The 16,426-nt window shown below is 45.7% G+C and overlaps 1 protein-coding gene across 1 annotated transcript in view; it reads right to left on the bottom strand.

Moving 5' to 3' along the window:
• The window catches only part of SBNO2 (strawberry notch homolog 2), a 68,944-nt gene that overhangs the window by 50,884 nt on the left and 1,634 nt on the right, over positions 1–16,426 (bottom strand). The window contains exons 2-3 of the mRNA XM_009279788.2: positions 3,694–3,917; positions 2,502–2,581 (exon numbers count right to left, since the gene is read on the bottom strand). Coding sequence (XP_009278063.1) covers positions 2,502–2,581; positions 3,694–3,819 — 206 coding nt within the window. The 5' untranslated portion in view covers positions 3,820–3,917. The remainder of the gene's footprint in view (positions 1–2,501; positions 2,582–3,693; positions 3,918–16,426) is intronic.

Here is a 16,426-nt window from a genome sequence, read left to right as displayed (position 1 = left end):
TACAAAAGGACAGACTTCCTTGTTTTTTGTGAAATACAGATATGGAAAATTTCACCTGAAAGGTAATTTTTACAGTTACCAGGATATAAAAACCAGGAAGCTAAAGGTGCAGCCTTGGCTAAATCATTCTCTAGCAAGTAATTGCTACAATGAGCCTCATTTCCAAAAGTAACTATAGCAAAGTCAACAAGTTTACATTTGTGTTAAATGCAGGCATGTCTTTGCAGGATCAAGGCTATAAAGTTTCCAGCAGAGTTGACATGAGCAGCACTAAACAGGAAGAAAGCAAGGGGCAAAACCAGAACAAATGGTCAAAGAAAAAAACCCAACACAATAGATAAACACAATCTAATCTTGTGGTTCGATACAGCAAAAGAGAAATTCTGTTATAGCTCTCTTGAGGATTCACAAAGTGTAATTTACAGGAATCGTGCTTAAGAAGTACACCCTCTTCCAATAAGAGACAGGCTAGCTAAGAGCAAAGATACTGAACTTATCAGATAACTCCTCTCAAATTCTCACCTCGGGGAGTAACTAGCAAGGCAGAGCTCCATTCAGCACCTGTGGGACAGCTTCTTGGTGATCTCACATCGAGAACTGCCCTATTCCATCCGCCCCGTCACTGCTGGCTAGCTCGCTCTGCAGACTGAGGTGGACCAGGCACATGAGAAGCAAGAAGAACTAACGCAGAGACAAAACACGTCTCATCCCTCTGAACAGAGGAGCTGATTCTCACTGCTGCCAGCCGGGCTGGAACTTAGACACTCACGAGGATGGATCGCTCTGCTTTTCCACGAAGATGCTAAAATCCCTTTAGGAAGGAGGTTAAACTAAATCCTCACGCACCTGGAACGCAGTTATTAGCTCACAATATCAAGTTCTGTTTCTTTTATTTTTCCTTCCTCTCACCTCTGACCTAAATAAAAACACATCCTGTATATCTGTGCCACTCCCTGTATTCACAAAAAGACCAAAGCAGCTGTCAACCAGCCTTGAAACCTTCTTCCCAACAATCAGCATCTCCCAGTCCCAACAGAGTTCCAATCCAAGTCACTCCGTGGTGGCACAAGGCCACTTTATGTTGTCCCAAACGTCTCCTGTCATATCCCACCTTCTGATCCAGGATGGAGGTTCATCATAAAGGGGGAGAAGGAAGAACAATGTTTATTGTTATACAAAGACCCCGCAAAAATTTTGGGCACGTAATCTAGAAAAGTTTTTGCACTCAATCTAGAAAGCACATCTGCTGTTTTTCCCATCAGATAGGGCCATTGTTACCATGCAAATGTTACTGAAACCCATCACAACTCTGCTTCACAGCACTAAACTGTGCTGTACGCTAGGCAGCTTTACTTAGAAGTAAGTCACAATTTCCCACACGAGCCCGTACTCATCACCTCACACCTTGCAAGATGAGGTTATCAGTGAAGAACATCAGTTATAACCAGAGGAAGAAGTCATGACTCTTGATGAACTCTGGGTTGTGCAGTTAGGGGCTCTGCACGTTTTTTCAATATAGACACGTGTGCTGGTTTTGGTTGGGATAGAGTTAATTTTCTTCATAGTAGCTGGTATGGGGCTGTGTTTTGGATTTGTGCTGGAAACAGTGCTGATAACACAGGGATGTTTTCGTTGTTGCTGAGCAGCGCTTACACAGAGTCAAGGCCTTTTCTGCTTCTCACCCCACCCCACCAGCGAGCAGGCTGGGGGTGCACAAGGAGCTGGGAGGGGACACGGCTGGGACAGCTGACCCCAACTGACCCAAGGGATATCCCACACCGTATGGCATCATGCCCAAGGGGATGGCTGAACACCTGCCTGCCGATGGGAAGCAGTGAATGAATTCCTTGTGCTTGCATGCTTGCACATGCAGCTTTTGCTTTACCTGTTAAACTGTCAACCCACGAGTTTTCTCACTTTTACCCTTCTGATTCTCTTCCCCCGTCCCACCGGGGGTGGAGTGAGGGAGCGGCTGCGTGGGGCTTAGTTGCCGGCTGGGGTTAAACCACAACAGCATGAGATGGTAGTATTTAGTCAGCTTCCAGTCACCTACACAGCAAAAGATTTTAACCTCACTTTACCTGTAAGTCTGCCACCTGGTATCGGTAATACCTTCTTCCCTGTCTGCACCATCTGTATAAAGCTAGAGATTGCATGACGTATTTGCTCAGCTAGATTGTGCTAACGGGGTGTTTTTAAGAACCCCGTCAGCACAACGAATCCAGGCTAAATACAAGGCTGTTCCTCCCTTAGAGCAGCCTCCAGGTCTACCAGAAATCAAAGTCTCTCTCTTTTTTTTTTTTTTTTTTTTTTAAAAAAAAGCTTTTTGCTGCTTTTTCCAAGATGTAGCAGTTTATGAAATGCCACAAGATCAGTGTGTGATGCAATTATTTCCCCATCAGTTAGTGAAATAAAGTAAACAAGGAAAGCAGTAAAGAAACAGTTGAATCACGGGGTGTGCAAGAGCAGAGGGGAATTATACAAAGGAGAACAGCACTCACTGGTTTTCACTTGGGAAAGATGAGGTTGGGAAAGAGGCAGGGTAGCAGCTACTCCATGAGTCGGCAGCCAGCATGGAATTCTGAAAGGAGAAACCAGAACGGTTACAGCAGCAGAGGACTGGCACAATTAGCTGCAGCTGCAGGCCAGGCTTATGCCTTCTTGCCCTCAGTGCCCTCCATAAGCAGAGGTGGCTCAATCTCTCATAGTAGGAGAAATTGAGTGCTACACTCCAGTTTGAGCTTTTGAACCTACTTTCCTATTACTGTCCCCAGAAGGACAATAGGGTCAGACCCCTTTCCTAGCCCTTTAACCTCAGTCTTTGCGGAAAGCGAGCACCAACCCGTTAACTTGAATTTGGCTTGCATAGGTAAACACCTGAAAACACTCTTCTTTTCTTTTTGTCTTCCCACCTCCCTAAACAGTCTCCAACATTAACGGGAAGCTTTTAGCTCAGCACGTACCAATACCATCATGGAAAGAATACAGTATCTTATTACTCAGCTACAGATCAGTCTTTCATCTGTCCTTTTTTGTGTCCAAAGCAATGATACCTCATGCTTGAAGCAACACGCATTTGGTGAAGTGGGCCTCTTTTTTTAACCTCTATATTCCTATATGTGACAAAACTCAAACAAGAGTTATAAACAGAAACAGAAAACTGCGGGAACATGTAAGCTATTTTGGGATAGAGGTTTGCTTTTTGCCCTGTTGAGAACAAATGCATCAGGGACCCGGTCTTGTTTTAGCAGCCGCATCAGGACAAATACAACCCTGTTCACCTCTGCCACTCTCAAAAAAGGAACAGCTGGACCCAGCAATAGACTTAGCACATCTCAGAGAGACGAGCTGGGGTAGAAACAAAGTTTGCAATTCTGCGTAAACTCTTTAGTCCCTTCCCAAGGAGCCTGGCACCTACCAGCTTTTAGAGAGGCGTTGTTTTAATCACAGCTTTGTTTTCCTTCTCCCACTTTCAACGGCAGCAGACAGCCATCACCTCAACCCTCCAGCATTCCCAATCAATACTTCATGCCCCTGGACAGCTGCCTAGAAAGTCTGGTAAACAGCTCCTGTAAACATGCTCAAGGACTCCCAGGATTTGACAGGCTGGAGTGCTCTGCTCAGATCCCTTCTGGTGACACCCTCCAAACAGCCTCTCCCTACCCCTCCCCGAGAAGCTGCTGGGGCCCTCACCTCCATGGCTGGCACGGCGAGCTGGGAGCGGAGGCCGGGGATGCTGTAGAGTGTATTGCCTGACTGCTGGTGCTCGTGCTGCGGATGGTTCTTCCCCCCGTCCATGGCAGGGTGTGCTGAGGGCATCAGCCTGCGTCCTGCCACATGAAGTCCTCAGGGCAGGTGGAACAGGCTATGGAGTGGTGGAAGGTTCTTTATTTGTGCTCTTCACCCTGCACCATGTCCTAGGGTGGAAAAGAAATGCACATTGAAATTTTATGAAAGGGGAGAATTAAAAAACACTTGTAAGACCAAATATAGCCAAGAGATCAGTAAACAGACATCAGCCTGTGAAACGCCTGCTGCCTCTTTATAGAAGAGAGGGTTTTACTGGGAAACAGCGTTCTCAAATACCACCACACCTGGAATTCACCCAGACCTGCGAACTTACATTAAACACACCTCTCCTGCCTTACTGCAAACACTGCGGAAGTCTGGCAGATCATCACAATCATCTGTGATTTTTGCAGTAGACGCACAGCTGGTTTTTAGCTTGAGGAATTTTCTTGTCTAATATACAAAAAGATTCTGCACTTCTGTGCAAACTCACGATGATCAATTCCCCCAAATCCCTCGTTTTCATGAAAATATGCTACGTAGGTGGAACATGGTTTCAGTGAGTACCGATGGCCATGCTGAACAACGAGTGAATCACCTCGCGGGGCCAGAGTGCACTCACCTCTCCGATCTCGCTGTGCTCTGATGTCTCTCTAATTTCACAGCAGATGTTTAGTGTGCACTAATACTTTCACCACTGCTACGCACAAAGGTCAAACCAGACAGTATACTTTTAGCATTAATACTATTAATCTTACAAATATAAGAACTTAGCAGCTGTCTTGCATTTTCCCTGTTGCTAGCAAGATGAGATTTCAGAATCATGCTGGCTAAAGCAAGAGTATTGTTCTGGCAGGGATTAACCTCACGATAAGACATTGCCTTCAGTGCAACTTCCCAGTCAAAACCTCCAAAGTAACTTCTGATTTTTTTTTTTTTGCTAAATTCTCCATAACCCCACAAAACATCAATTTCCAATTGGATTTAATGAATTAAAAAAAAAAAAAAAGAGATGGTAAAAGCAACCTATACAACCAGAGGAGCAAGAGAAAAGCATCTGTGATGTCTTTACTTCCATTGCATCTTTCCTTGCCCCTCTTCTGCCTCCCATGACCCTGTCCACCACCAGAAGCCTGTAGCATAACAGCCAAGTAAATGAAACTGGCCGATATATTCTCATCGGGCAAGCTAGCCAAGCAGAAGAACTAAGTAGCACAAACCGAAGCTGCAATTTAAAATATGCTAGCTTTGATCGTTTAGAAGATACTACTTGCTACAAGGAGTATTTTTGAAAAGTCTTTTTTTGAGTCAGAGTCCCTTTAAAAATAAGTGACCTTTCAGCAGACAAAATTATTTCTGCATTTGTAATGGAAAGTGAAATTAAAGTAACTCTTTCTTTCTTTCTCCGGTGGCAGCAGCCATGCCAGGAGAGCTCCGAGCAGGGCTCGCACGTGCAGGCTGCGGAACCCGCAGGGGACCAGCGACATCCCTGCCGAGCCCAGGGTGGAGAGGCCGACACAGATCCCTCCATGAAAAGTTACCAGGCAAAGCCCTCGCATTCAGGGGACTTCCCGGGTGAAGAGCAGAGACCGAGGATCCCGCTGCCTCTGCTCCTCTAACAAACTGCAGGCGCACAAATGCCTTCACAAGACACAGGCTTCCAGACTGAATTAAATCATTTGCCAGAGGCTAAGCACTCTGCGGTTTAAAAAAGTATTCCCCCTTTTATTTTAGCTAAAGAGGTAGTCACACTGGGATGGACACGGTCTACGTAAGCCCACGAGCCCGCGCTGGACGAAAGCTGCGGCTCCTCGGGGTGAGGCTGCAGAGCAGAAGGCAGCTTCCCCAGGAGCAGAGCGGCCAGTCCTCCCAGGAGCCGCGGGTTTGAACGGGCTGCAGAGCGAGCGACCGAGATGCGAGCGTTTTCCCTAGGAAAGCACAATGAAACATCACCTCCAGAGAATATAGTTTATACACCAGCAGAAGTAACACCAGGCTACCCGAAAAGATCATTAAGCTACCAAAAAAATCTCAGAGCATTTTAATTAACCGCTAACAGAATACTCCTTACAAAGGCCTGGGATCACCTAGATCCTTTTCACTGGCTTTATTTCACCAGAGATTTACTGCAGTCTCATTCTTTCACAAGCAGAAGCGTTTCTTTTTATTACACCATAAAATCCACACTCAGACTTTATAGTCCATAAGCCCAGGAGCAAGAAATAGCTAAACACATTTAGCTCGCACCCCAGCATCCTAATTAATATTGTTATACTGGCCTCAGGCCTCTTGATTTATTAGCCAAACTTTAGCACCAGGGTTCCCAAAACGCAGCCTGTTGACCACTTGTAGTCTTGAAGCCTCATTAGAAGCTGCTTAATCATGGCCTTCCTTGACAAAAGTCAGCTCACCAGCACGGCTGCAGAGGCAGCAGCGTTACTAGTGGGTGCTCTGGCCCCACTCACGCCCGAATTAAGTGTTGATGCCGAAGTCCTAGTATTTAAGCAAAATCTGCTTTATGTTACATCTCCTGAAGACAAAGGACTGCAGATGAATTTCCTCAGGCAGCCCAACGTTCACGTCCCACCTATCAGGTGGCTCTGCGCACAGAGACTGTGACGACATTAAAATATTCAAGGACTTCTTCCTCCCAAGCCACATGATTTATTCCAACAAAACTCGTGAACAGGGATGCATAAATGCAGACTTTGACCCCAAGCCCATTGGGAAGAGATGCAGTAAAAAGTTTCACCAGTGAGAAATGAAACAACCTATGCTTCAGCATGATGGCTACACAATCATCCCAGGGGATGCTTTCCTCTCTGGGCTTTCCTTTTTTTTTTTTTTAAAGATTACCTTTAAATACTGCTCAGCTGTTCCTGAACAGAGGTGGTGAGGTTCGCTGACCTAAGGGTCAACGTCACAGACTGCTTTAGAGATATCGATATCCTCTGGTGCCTTTAAAATACTGCGTCTGTTCTTTTCACCACACTTCAGGGGTTTTTTTGCTGCTTTTTTTTTTCCTATTTGTAACAGCTTTCGATAGGAAATCAGAAGCAGTTATTCCCGTAACAGCTGTAGCAAATATTCAGCTTTACTCATACATCCAAAGTAACTTATGAAGGGTAAAAATCAATATCAGAATTTCTCCCTGCCTGCTCGACATTATCTCGTGTCTTGGCAACGCCAGATCTCACCGGCCGGATTCTCTGCAGAGCAGAGCACCTTTCCCTAAAACAGCATTAGTTCCTCAGGAAAACTCTTGCACAATAGATCATACCCAATTAGCAAAACGAAGGAAAACTGCTTAAGGAACTGTAAACTTCTACGCTTGAGCAATGGTCAGATGGTAAAAGACAATGCATTGAATTTGCATGACATAATTCCTCTGAAGAGATCAAAGTGAACAGCAGTCCAGCCTTATAGATGGGCGACCCGAAAACTAGAGATCTTTTGTTCGGAGACGCCAAGAAAATCAGTAACAGTTAAGAATGAAACCCAGATGTCATGGACTCCCAGTCTTGTCCTCTAGGCCACACCAAAAGAGGATGAATCCCCTCAACATCTTCTAGTTAACCCAAAACAAAACCGCGCGCTGCTGAAGAAACATCACCTTAACGCACAAATGCCACACAGCAGCTCATAACCATCACAAGGCTGCTATGAACTGTCCACCCACGTGAGCTCCTTGCTAGTTCTGATAAACACAATCATGCCCTGTCAGCATTTACTTACACAGAACCAACCACTAAAAAAGTCTGAATACAAACATGGAAATAAGAAAGCTGGAATGCTGTATCGCCTAGGTTTATGGGGGGTCTCTAGCTAGTGTATATTCCAAAATACATCCAAGCATCGGTAACAGTGGGAAGCAAGAGGCATCAAGAATCCACTCTACACCCTGCACCCTCTCCATCCGTTGCCTCGAGCCAGAGGATGCTGAAGGCACTTCTTGTCTGACCAGAACAGCACCAGCAACCCAGCAGCAGAGGACGCACTGGACGTCACCAAACCCCAACCTCCTTCACTTCGCCAAAGCTTCAGCGCTGCAAAATAATCTTCTATTCCCCGTGCAGGAAGACGGCGGTTACATCAGGTTCCCGGGATGATTAACAGGGAGTTTGTAACAGCTCTCACTATAAACTCAAACTCTGATAAGAGAGGGCTGCCGTCCAGCTTATGCACTCAAATTCCAAGAAAAAACTAAAGAAAAAAACTGACTAAAGCCCGTTTCAGAGATCTGTGTGAGCCTGAGGACAGCAGGACAATACCCGTCACGAGAACAGGAGAAGTGGAAACAGCCTTTGGTATGTGCTTGTCTTGCCATCCTCCAGGCAGCCTCGTCACGGAAAACCATGAAAATCAGCAAGTTCCTTACAAGCCAAAGTGCTCTCATTTCCACATCCCATCCTGTCGTTGTAACAATAAAAACTGATAAACACAGAGGCCCACGGTTTGCAAGAGAACTGTTACAGCAAACTTTTTCTTAAACATTTTTCCACCACTTCTCCTACCAAATATACTCCAACAAAGTAACAGTTCCCACCATTAAGGCAAATCAGAGCTCTCTAGTTTAAGATAATTGCTATTACAGAAGCACGCAAGTGGCCCACCAGGATTTACTTAAAAACAAAACAAAACAAAACCCAACCAAACTAGGGCGCTATCAGCATCTAATTTGACTTGGGAGTATTAGAAACTCCAGGGCCAGCAGTGAACAAAAATTTAATTACTGATACCAACTTTTGATCTTAACAGTCAAAAAAGGTTCTAGTTACACAGATTAATACTTATTTTTTCTAAAGTTTCAGAGAAACCTCTAATACCGTCTAAGATTCAAACCATAGAGTTAAAACTCTTTCACAGGTCACAGATGAACAAAACTTTTTAAAAAACTCTCCTGTCCTGTTAGCCTTTGACAACCAGACTTGGGATGTTTGCTGATTATTCGCTTTTAAGTTTTCTACTTACGAAAAAAATCCCTAAACAAGCAGAGTGCTACTACCAAATTCAAGAATCGAGAATTGACTCAAGTCTTTCATAGCACTAGAAAATAAAGAATGCAGAATCATGGAAAACAGCGACCTTGAACTCAGTGACAGAAGTCACATTAGGACATCACACCGAAACGAACCCCGGTGCGTGGCATACGTCACATCCCCGTGAGCGCAGGAAACGGTCGTCAGTACAAGGAGGTACCAAATACTAACAAGGAATTTCAAAAAGCTTCCCAAGTGGATTATGCTTCAAAATATAACTGCAAAGTAATTAGACTGATTTTACAGACGGGTTATTTGTCACATAGAATTAATTGAAGCACTCCAGTGCCGTGATAACTATTCAGGAAGCGATACGACCAAAATAACCAAATCCACAAAGAAAAAACCAAACAACCAAAAAACCACACCACCAAATAGCGCAAAGATAAATGCCCTAAAAATCACTGGAATGGATTTTTTCATTTCCCTGCCACAAAACCTACATAATTACAAAAAATTATCTCAAAGCACAAGCTGTAAAGCTGCTTACTTACAACCAAGCAGAGAAGTTTTCTAGACTCACCAAAGATGAGGCTCCCATTGCCAGCAGTTATGTTAAAGAAGGCGTAAAGGGCAGAGGCCGGGAGAGGAGAACACCAGCTCTGCAGACCAGCACCTGGCACAAGTGGTAGCTGGGACAGAAAGTAAGGGAACCCCAACGACATGAGGATAAGGTTCAAGAACTTCAGTAATTTTCTTCTGCAAGCATCGCTAAGAAACAGCAAAGTGATCTCCCAGATTCCAAGTGATGGCACTCAAGCAATGACTGCACAAGCGTGAACAAAACCGTCGGACCTGCTCCTTTATGGCTGAGCAGCCTATGTTTAATAATGAAACTGGTTCCCTGCATAGCGTGATAAAGCCCTGTGAGCAATTTGATTATATCACGAGTTCTTCTGATTAAGCTATAGGAACAGTTTCAATATTAGTAACAGTTTGCTTAAAGGTTTGCTATTCGGTCCAGGCAGTATGGGGCAGCTTCAGTCTGGAATTCCTGTCGAATTCATCACGCCTAGATGTTACGGAGCACAAATTTCAACTTCTAACAGCTTGAGCTTTTTATAAATTTATCAGACCAGCACTGCAGCAGACAACTTCCAATTTGAAAAACATAATGAACTGCTCTGCAATAATCAGGATCGACAGAGCCGTGGGTAAGGGCTCAGTTCACGGGTATCTGCAATCAAGAGAGGAGAAAACAACCCATTGTACACTCAGTAAACGCAAGCACTTCCTCCTGTTCTGTTTCAGTCTTTGTTAGTGTATTTTAAATTGTCTCCATTAAAGGAAGATAGCTAGGAAACCACAGGTATGCACGGAACAGTCAGAGCTAAGCCTGCTGATCGTGAATTACCATGCACTCAATGACAAAAAGACCTCAGAAACTTGATCTAGTTCCTTCTCCTGCTTGCAGGTTAATTCCCCTCCCACCTGCCCACCCACAGCCATGGAGCAGAAAGGGAGCCCCAAGCCTCGTGCCCCTACCCCGCTCCATCCACTCCTTCCACCAACGCGCTGCCGCTGGTGCACCATCGACACAGGAACCCGCGGGAGCTGCAGCTGGAAGGAATTCTTCGGAATACAATTAGTATATAACTGCCCAAAGAAATGGGAACTTAATGCTACGGAACTCTTGAAAGCCATTTTTATGTCTCAAGCGCCAAGCTAGCTTCAGGTTCCTCTTCAGTGTTTCTTCTTGCCATATTTTTGGACAGTTTAGACCAAACAACATTTTGCCTTGAGGGATGAGAAGGGAAGGGTTCGAATCGGAGCCCCAATCACTGCCACTGGCAGTGACTCACTCCGAGAAACAGGAAAACGAAGGGAGAGAAGCTAGGATCTACCCTCCTGATACCGTCATGGTCCCCTGGCAGAGCTACCATGAGGCTCCATCATATTTAGAATAGGGACTAGCAGACAAAAGATAGTATCTGAGTACAAAAGTTCAACATGAACAGAAGTATCAGATCTTTTCGCTGTGGATAAGTCAAAGCATGAATGGAAATACCGTTTTTTCATGCTCTCCACTATTTTCAACTTAGCTTTTTTTCATTGGGCAAATCCAGTTCTTTGCAGAGCAGAATTAAATACAGTACTGCTTGTTTAAGTATCTGAAACACTGTTGGAAAAGGAATTTCAAGTTAATTTACAGAGAAGGCAGAAGTTAATGCAGAAACAGAAAATACTGTGGGTGACTCACTCTAGCTCTCTGCTATTCTTAAGCAAACAACTGGTCAATCTATATTTGAAAGCCAAAGAATCTGAAGTTTGTTCCTTACCAGGAACTATCTTAGAAGAGAGAGTTATACCGATCCCATGCACTTATCTCAGTGAAAACGTAGAAAAGATGACTATGTCTCCAACCATGCATGTCAGAAAACATGAAAAAAGTGTGATGCAGACAGCTTCAATGCCCTATTAGAAAGAATTACAGAAAAGAGGAGTGAAAAATCTAACCTTAAGCAGGTGAGGAATACAACCCAGTCCGGTTACAAACGCATAGGATAACACCAGTCTAAAAGATACTTACTATCTGTGACGAAAACGGAACCACTTCAGGGCATCCTAACCCAAGCACTTTAAGCCACCTTGGTCTCCCGAATGTTTTCCGCAAGGAAGAACGCGCTTGGGAGCATTTGTTCTGTACAGACTTAGAGCTGTAAGTGTGTAGGCACAGCACTGCCAGGCTCTTGAGCAACACTTGAGAAGGAAACAGGGCAAACCTTGCTACTTACCTGGGCTGTGCAACTCAACACGGAATTGCAGTGTGAAACAATCTATTTGACAGATTAACTGCTGGAATTAGATAGTTTGTAAGCAAAGGGAAGAAGAATTGAGATCATTCCAAAGCTTCTTGCCAGATCTATGCAAGATACATGGTGGTGCAAGCCAAAGAGCAAACGTGCCCTCCAAAGACAGTGGTGTCTCAAGAATGAAAAGGAAGAGCTTTACCCTTCAAGCAGTGCTAGCGGGATGGCCGCTGTGAGGGGAGGGGGGGAAGGGGAAATCAAAGACAGCTTTTTGGAAGGAAAAGTCCTCCTTACAAGAAAATATTAACTGTCCCGCACAGGCAGACTTAAACTAAGTCAGGCAGGTTTAAATTAGCATGTAACAGACTTAATTATTATAAGTGCCAGGAAAAAAAAAAAAAGTTGAAAAACAACACTCGAAAAAAAAAAAAAAGTTGAAAAACAACACTGAGAGACAGGTCAGGTTGCAAGGATCGTAGGAGCAGAGGCAAGAACAAGGAACAGAATAAGGAACTGCAGCTGACAAAGTCAGGGCAAAATCTGACTTACTGGGGAAGAGCACAGTGGCTGGGTTTTTAACATACACGGCTATTTATACCATACAGGCCTGCCATGGAAACAGCCATACCATTAGCAAGGAAGTGCCGTACAGCACAGCCGAGTGCATCCACGTATGGAGACGGACTGTGCAGACGGTGACTGCCACCCCATCGCACGGGAACGAGCTCAGGCCCCAGAGCAAGCGCAGCTAGTAGGGAAAGGAGGCTCACCTCCCCACCATCCTTCCACCCTCACCAAACACCAACAGGGTCATTCTTCTCCCCACCACGAGAGGGATCAACGCTGGCATAAAGCACCTTTGCACCAACCAAGGCCTGTGCTGCACCCAGCATCGCACTGCCCATCACCGGGACACTCCTTGGTGCTCTTTGGATACTTATGAGAGTCACAGTGGCCTTAATCCTCGCACAGAAATGCAAGACTCAATAATGGGGGGGGAAAAACTTAATCTGGAGTCTTGTTGCTGGCATCTGCCCCAATGTGCCATTCCCTAAATTTCCAGGGATTAATATTAGGCAATTAAGCGGCACAGCAGCTTTAGCAACAACAGAAAATTTCGTTAATCTATCCACTGACATAAATTGTCTTAAAACTTCCACAGATACTTTTGTTTCAAGGCTGCACGATTAAAGTCAATTGCTGATGCTACCTGCAATGCTGACCTCACTTTTCATTCACTCAGCTCACGGTGACTCCAGAACATTATCTCTCCTGCTTCCCTGGACTGCGTTTCTCCACCAGCAGAGCTGTCGGGTCCCCGCTTCACCGTTCCAAGTTTCATGTTACTTCCCCACAACGAAGTGGCTGCAAAGCAGACGGCCGTCTCCTCCGCTCGCAGGCTGCTCTCACTCTGATGGTCTGTCTCCAAATTCAAATGCTCTGCTTTGAGCAACAAAATATTGCTCCAACAGGGACCCAGACCCAAAGTAAAGCTTGCTTGTAGGGCAGACAGATTCCATCTGTCCCTGCTCCTCCACTCGGGAGAACAGGTATGACTATTTCTGGACAGAGCAAAAATGCCTCCCCGTACACTACACATGCTTCCGCCGAGAAACACTCAGCACATTTTTGTGTAAATCTAAACAGCATCACCCGCACACAACCATGCACTGGAACTCCCAAAGCGTAAACACACAAGCTCTGCAAGGCAGAGCTCGGGTTGAGGCAGTCCAGCGGCTCAGACAGCGAATGCACGAAACAGTTCTCAAAAGCAGGGGCTTGAACAGCCCCCGCCAGCGGGGCAGAGCCCGAGCAGGGCACCGGGAGCGTCGGAGCTGCTCCCCTTCTCACGCCTGTCACCAGCACGGTCCTGGAAGAAAAGAAACCACGGCGAGAGCACGACGGGTGCTGGCTGCCAGCTAACACGGCAGCCACGGTGCTCAGCTCAGCACAGCCAAGGTCCGGCAGCAGCGAAGCACACCTGGACGGAGCTGTAACACAAGCCCGACACAAACACTAATGAAGTCAACCTCAGAAGCACACCTGCACGGCAGAAATGCGTTATTACACTACTTAACTAAAGGGAAGGAGAAGAGCACAAAGAACTTGGCTGACTAAGGTCAGAAGCCAAGAAAACACGGGTCCCTGATTCTCTGCACTTTGCTCTACCCCCAGTTTCGATCATGAGAGACGCATTGGAAGAAACACTCTCCACTGGGGCTGGGCAGGTCTCGATGTTCTGTTTCACACGCAGCCATTCACCGTGGAAAAAATACTCCACGACATCAAAGCCTGCTTCCCTATTGATCGTAAGCACACAAACACCATTTCAAACCAGCCAACCTTCAGGCACGCTCAACGTATACTTTCTCTGTGAAAGAGGCACGCATTCGCCTCTTTCATAGCTACCTGTTTACAGACCTTGATTGTGTTACCAAAAAAGACTGAAGAGTTTTAAGTTTTAAGCTGAAAAAATGTTTCGGGGGAATATAAAACTCCTAATTAAGCCTAGAAGGCTTTCCTGAGAGATCCAGACTCTCACGATTAAAAATCACAGCGCAGTATTCAGTGACTACACAGTTAGCTCTTTATTGCAGTGTCACTACTCAAAAAGCTTTAAACCCGTGTCAGCATTTTTATTATAGACCCTCCATTTCAGGGATCTGTAACTTAACCATTAAAAAGGCCTATTCGGTCAGGAATCACAACCCTCAAAGACGCCATATGCTCGCTACTTCAAACAAACAAACAAAAAATTTAAAAACTCCTGTCCATGTGCACTTTAGCGTTAAAAAAACCTGCGATGAGAGCAGCTGTAGCTTTTCCACGAGTGTCCGGTCTGGCAGGGGCAGCCTGTCCCATGTCTGGCACATGACGAAACATGACGCTTGGTCCTGCTTTTTTTGTTCCAAAGTCGGCAGGGATTAGCGGGGGGGACCCACTGCGCGGAGAGCTCAGCAAGCACAAAACAAAACACCAACACTCAACAGCAAGCGACCAGGCAGCTAAAGGGAGGGACAAATCATTTTCCAGGAGAAGTCCGTTCCTGTTTGAGGATGAGGATGTAAGACCCTCAAAAAGGTAAAGTATGGGAGGAAACTGCATTTAGCAAAACATTAAGAATTTCTAGGGTTTTTTTAAAAAGCTGTGAGTTCATACACAAGAAAAGAAAAATCCACACATGGGACTCAGCAAAACCTTTCAGAACGCTTTTAAAAGAACCAAACTTGAGATCTCATCGTTAAAGAAAAAAAGAAAGTCGCAAAACGCACTGGCCGTGCCACCTCCTGTCAAGTTCTGCGGGTTTACCATTACATTTTCCTTTATAAAGAAAAAAACCCTTCTCTTTCAGCGAAAAAAAGAAAGTCGCAAAACGCACTGGCTGTGCCACCTCCTGTCAAGTTCTGTGGGTTTACCATTACATTTTCCTTCATAAAGAAAAAAAATCTTCTCTTTCAGATGGCCTGAAAGCCCTGCAAAGGCACGGGTACGATTCCACGAACAGGCAAACGCTATCGAAGGAAGCAGGCGGGGAAAACGTACCTCTCTTTTTCAACTTTCGTCAGCCACCCCAGCTACTGCATGAAACAGCCCCAGGTAAAAAAACGCCACTCTGTAATTAGAGAAAGACCCTCTAACGCCCAGCACAGTTCTGTTAACTCCAGCATCTAATACTGGGCGAGCTGGCAGACAGAAAGCAGTGATTGCAGGCACTCCAGGATAACGCCAGCTTTGCACTACGCCAGCGCTAAGCGCTGAGATTTCAGATGCTTTTAGGCTGCTACTTTGGCAATGACTGAGAAAGGACTTCAGACAATTCAGATGTTCTTCCTTTGAAGAGTACTCACACTAGTGTTTGAATGAGACTTCACTCAGTTGAGCTGCTACAGGTATAAGTCTTATTTTGGGAAAGCGAGGGGGCAAACGTCAAGCGAATAGACCTCCATCAAAAAAAAGAGCAAGCAGCAGAGATAAGAACAGAATTCAGGCTTCCACAGTCTCCAGCTGGCATCCTACCTAATGAACTCCGCAAAAATTTTTTACTGCTTTATGGGATGCACAGTGTTCCCTGAACTCAAAGCAAAAGTACTAGTACGTAATTTTCCACTTAAATACATTCCCGTCACCGGCTGCCCTTCAGTTTAGACGTACCCACACAGGTCAGAGGGAGCTCAACATGTCGGATGACACGTAGATGATCCGCGGAAGACAACAGCACCGCACAGGTACAGCCGGTATCTTTCTGCCCACTAAATTTACAACAGTAACGGTGCACAAACCAGAAACACCCTCACGGGCTTTTGGATCTCAGCACTGAACCTGCAGACCTCGCCCTTCAAAAGACCGTCTTATTTTAATTGCAAACGGAGCATGCTGGCTTGAAGTCGCCGTTCTTATGCTGATATTTATGGTTACTTTTGAGAACGGAGCTCTTTCTTAAACCTCGTGTTAGTATTTAATTATGTTAAGAACCGAGTACACCGGTGACCGCTAACAGCACTAGAATTAGGCGTCTGTTAGCGTAAGCTCTATTTTTCAGAGGCTCTTAATTGGGCCGTTAAGAGCTACACCACAACAGGCAGAGACTTGGCAATCAAGGCCTTGGCCCGCGACCGGCTCCTGCACGCGTCTCGGCAGCACTCGACGTGACGGCAGCTGAACACGGAGCGCAGGAAAACGGGAGTTTGCTGGCCTTTGCCGCCCCAGCTGCGACTCGGGCAAGGGTTCCCTTTTCGGGATTAGGCCTCAGGCAGCGTCGGAACAGTCCGGTCTCGGCGCTGAAGCCGGGACTGGCGGCGGCAGCAGCGGCGGCCCCGGCGAGCTTCACCCCGCAGCACCTTTCCTTTT

This window comes from Aptenodytes forsteri, unplaced genomic scaffold (assembly GCF_000699145.1).
Source record: "Aptenodytes forsteri isolate BGI_AS27 unplaced genomic scaffold, ASM69914v1 Scaffold147, whole genome shotgun sequence".
NCBI classification, from domain to species: domain Eukaryota; kingdom Metazoa; phylum Chordata; class Aves; order Sphenisciformes; family Spheniscidae; genus Aptenodytes; species Aptenodytes forsteri.
This window is presented reverse-complemented; position numbering and strand designations above follow the sequence as displayed.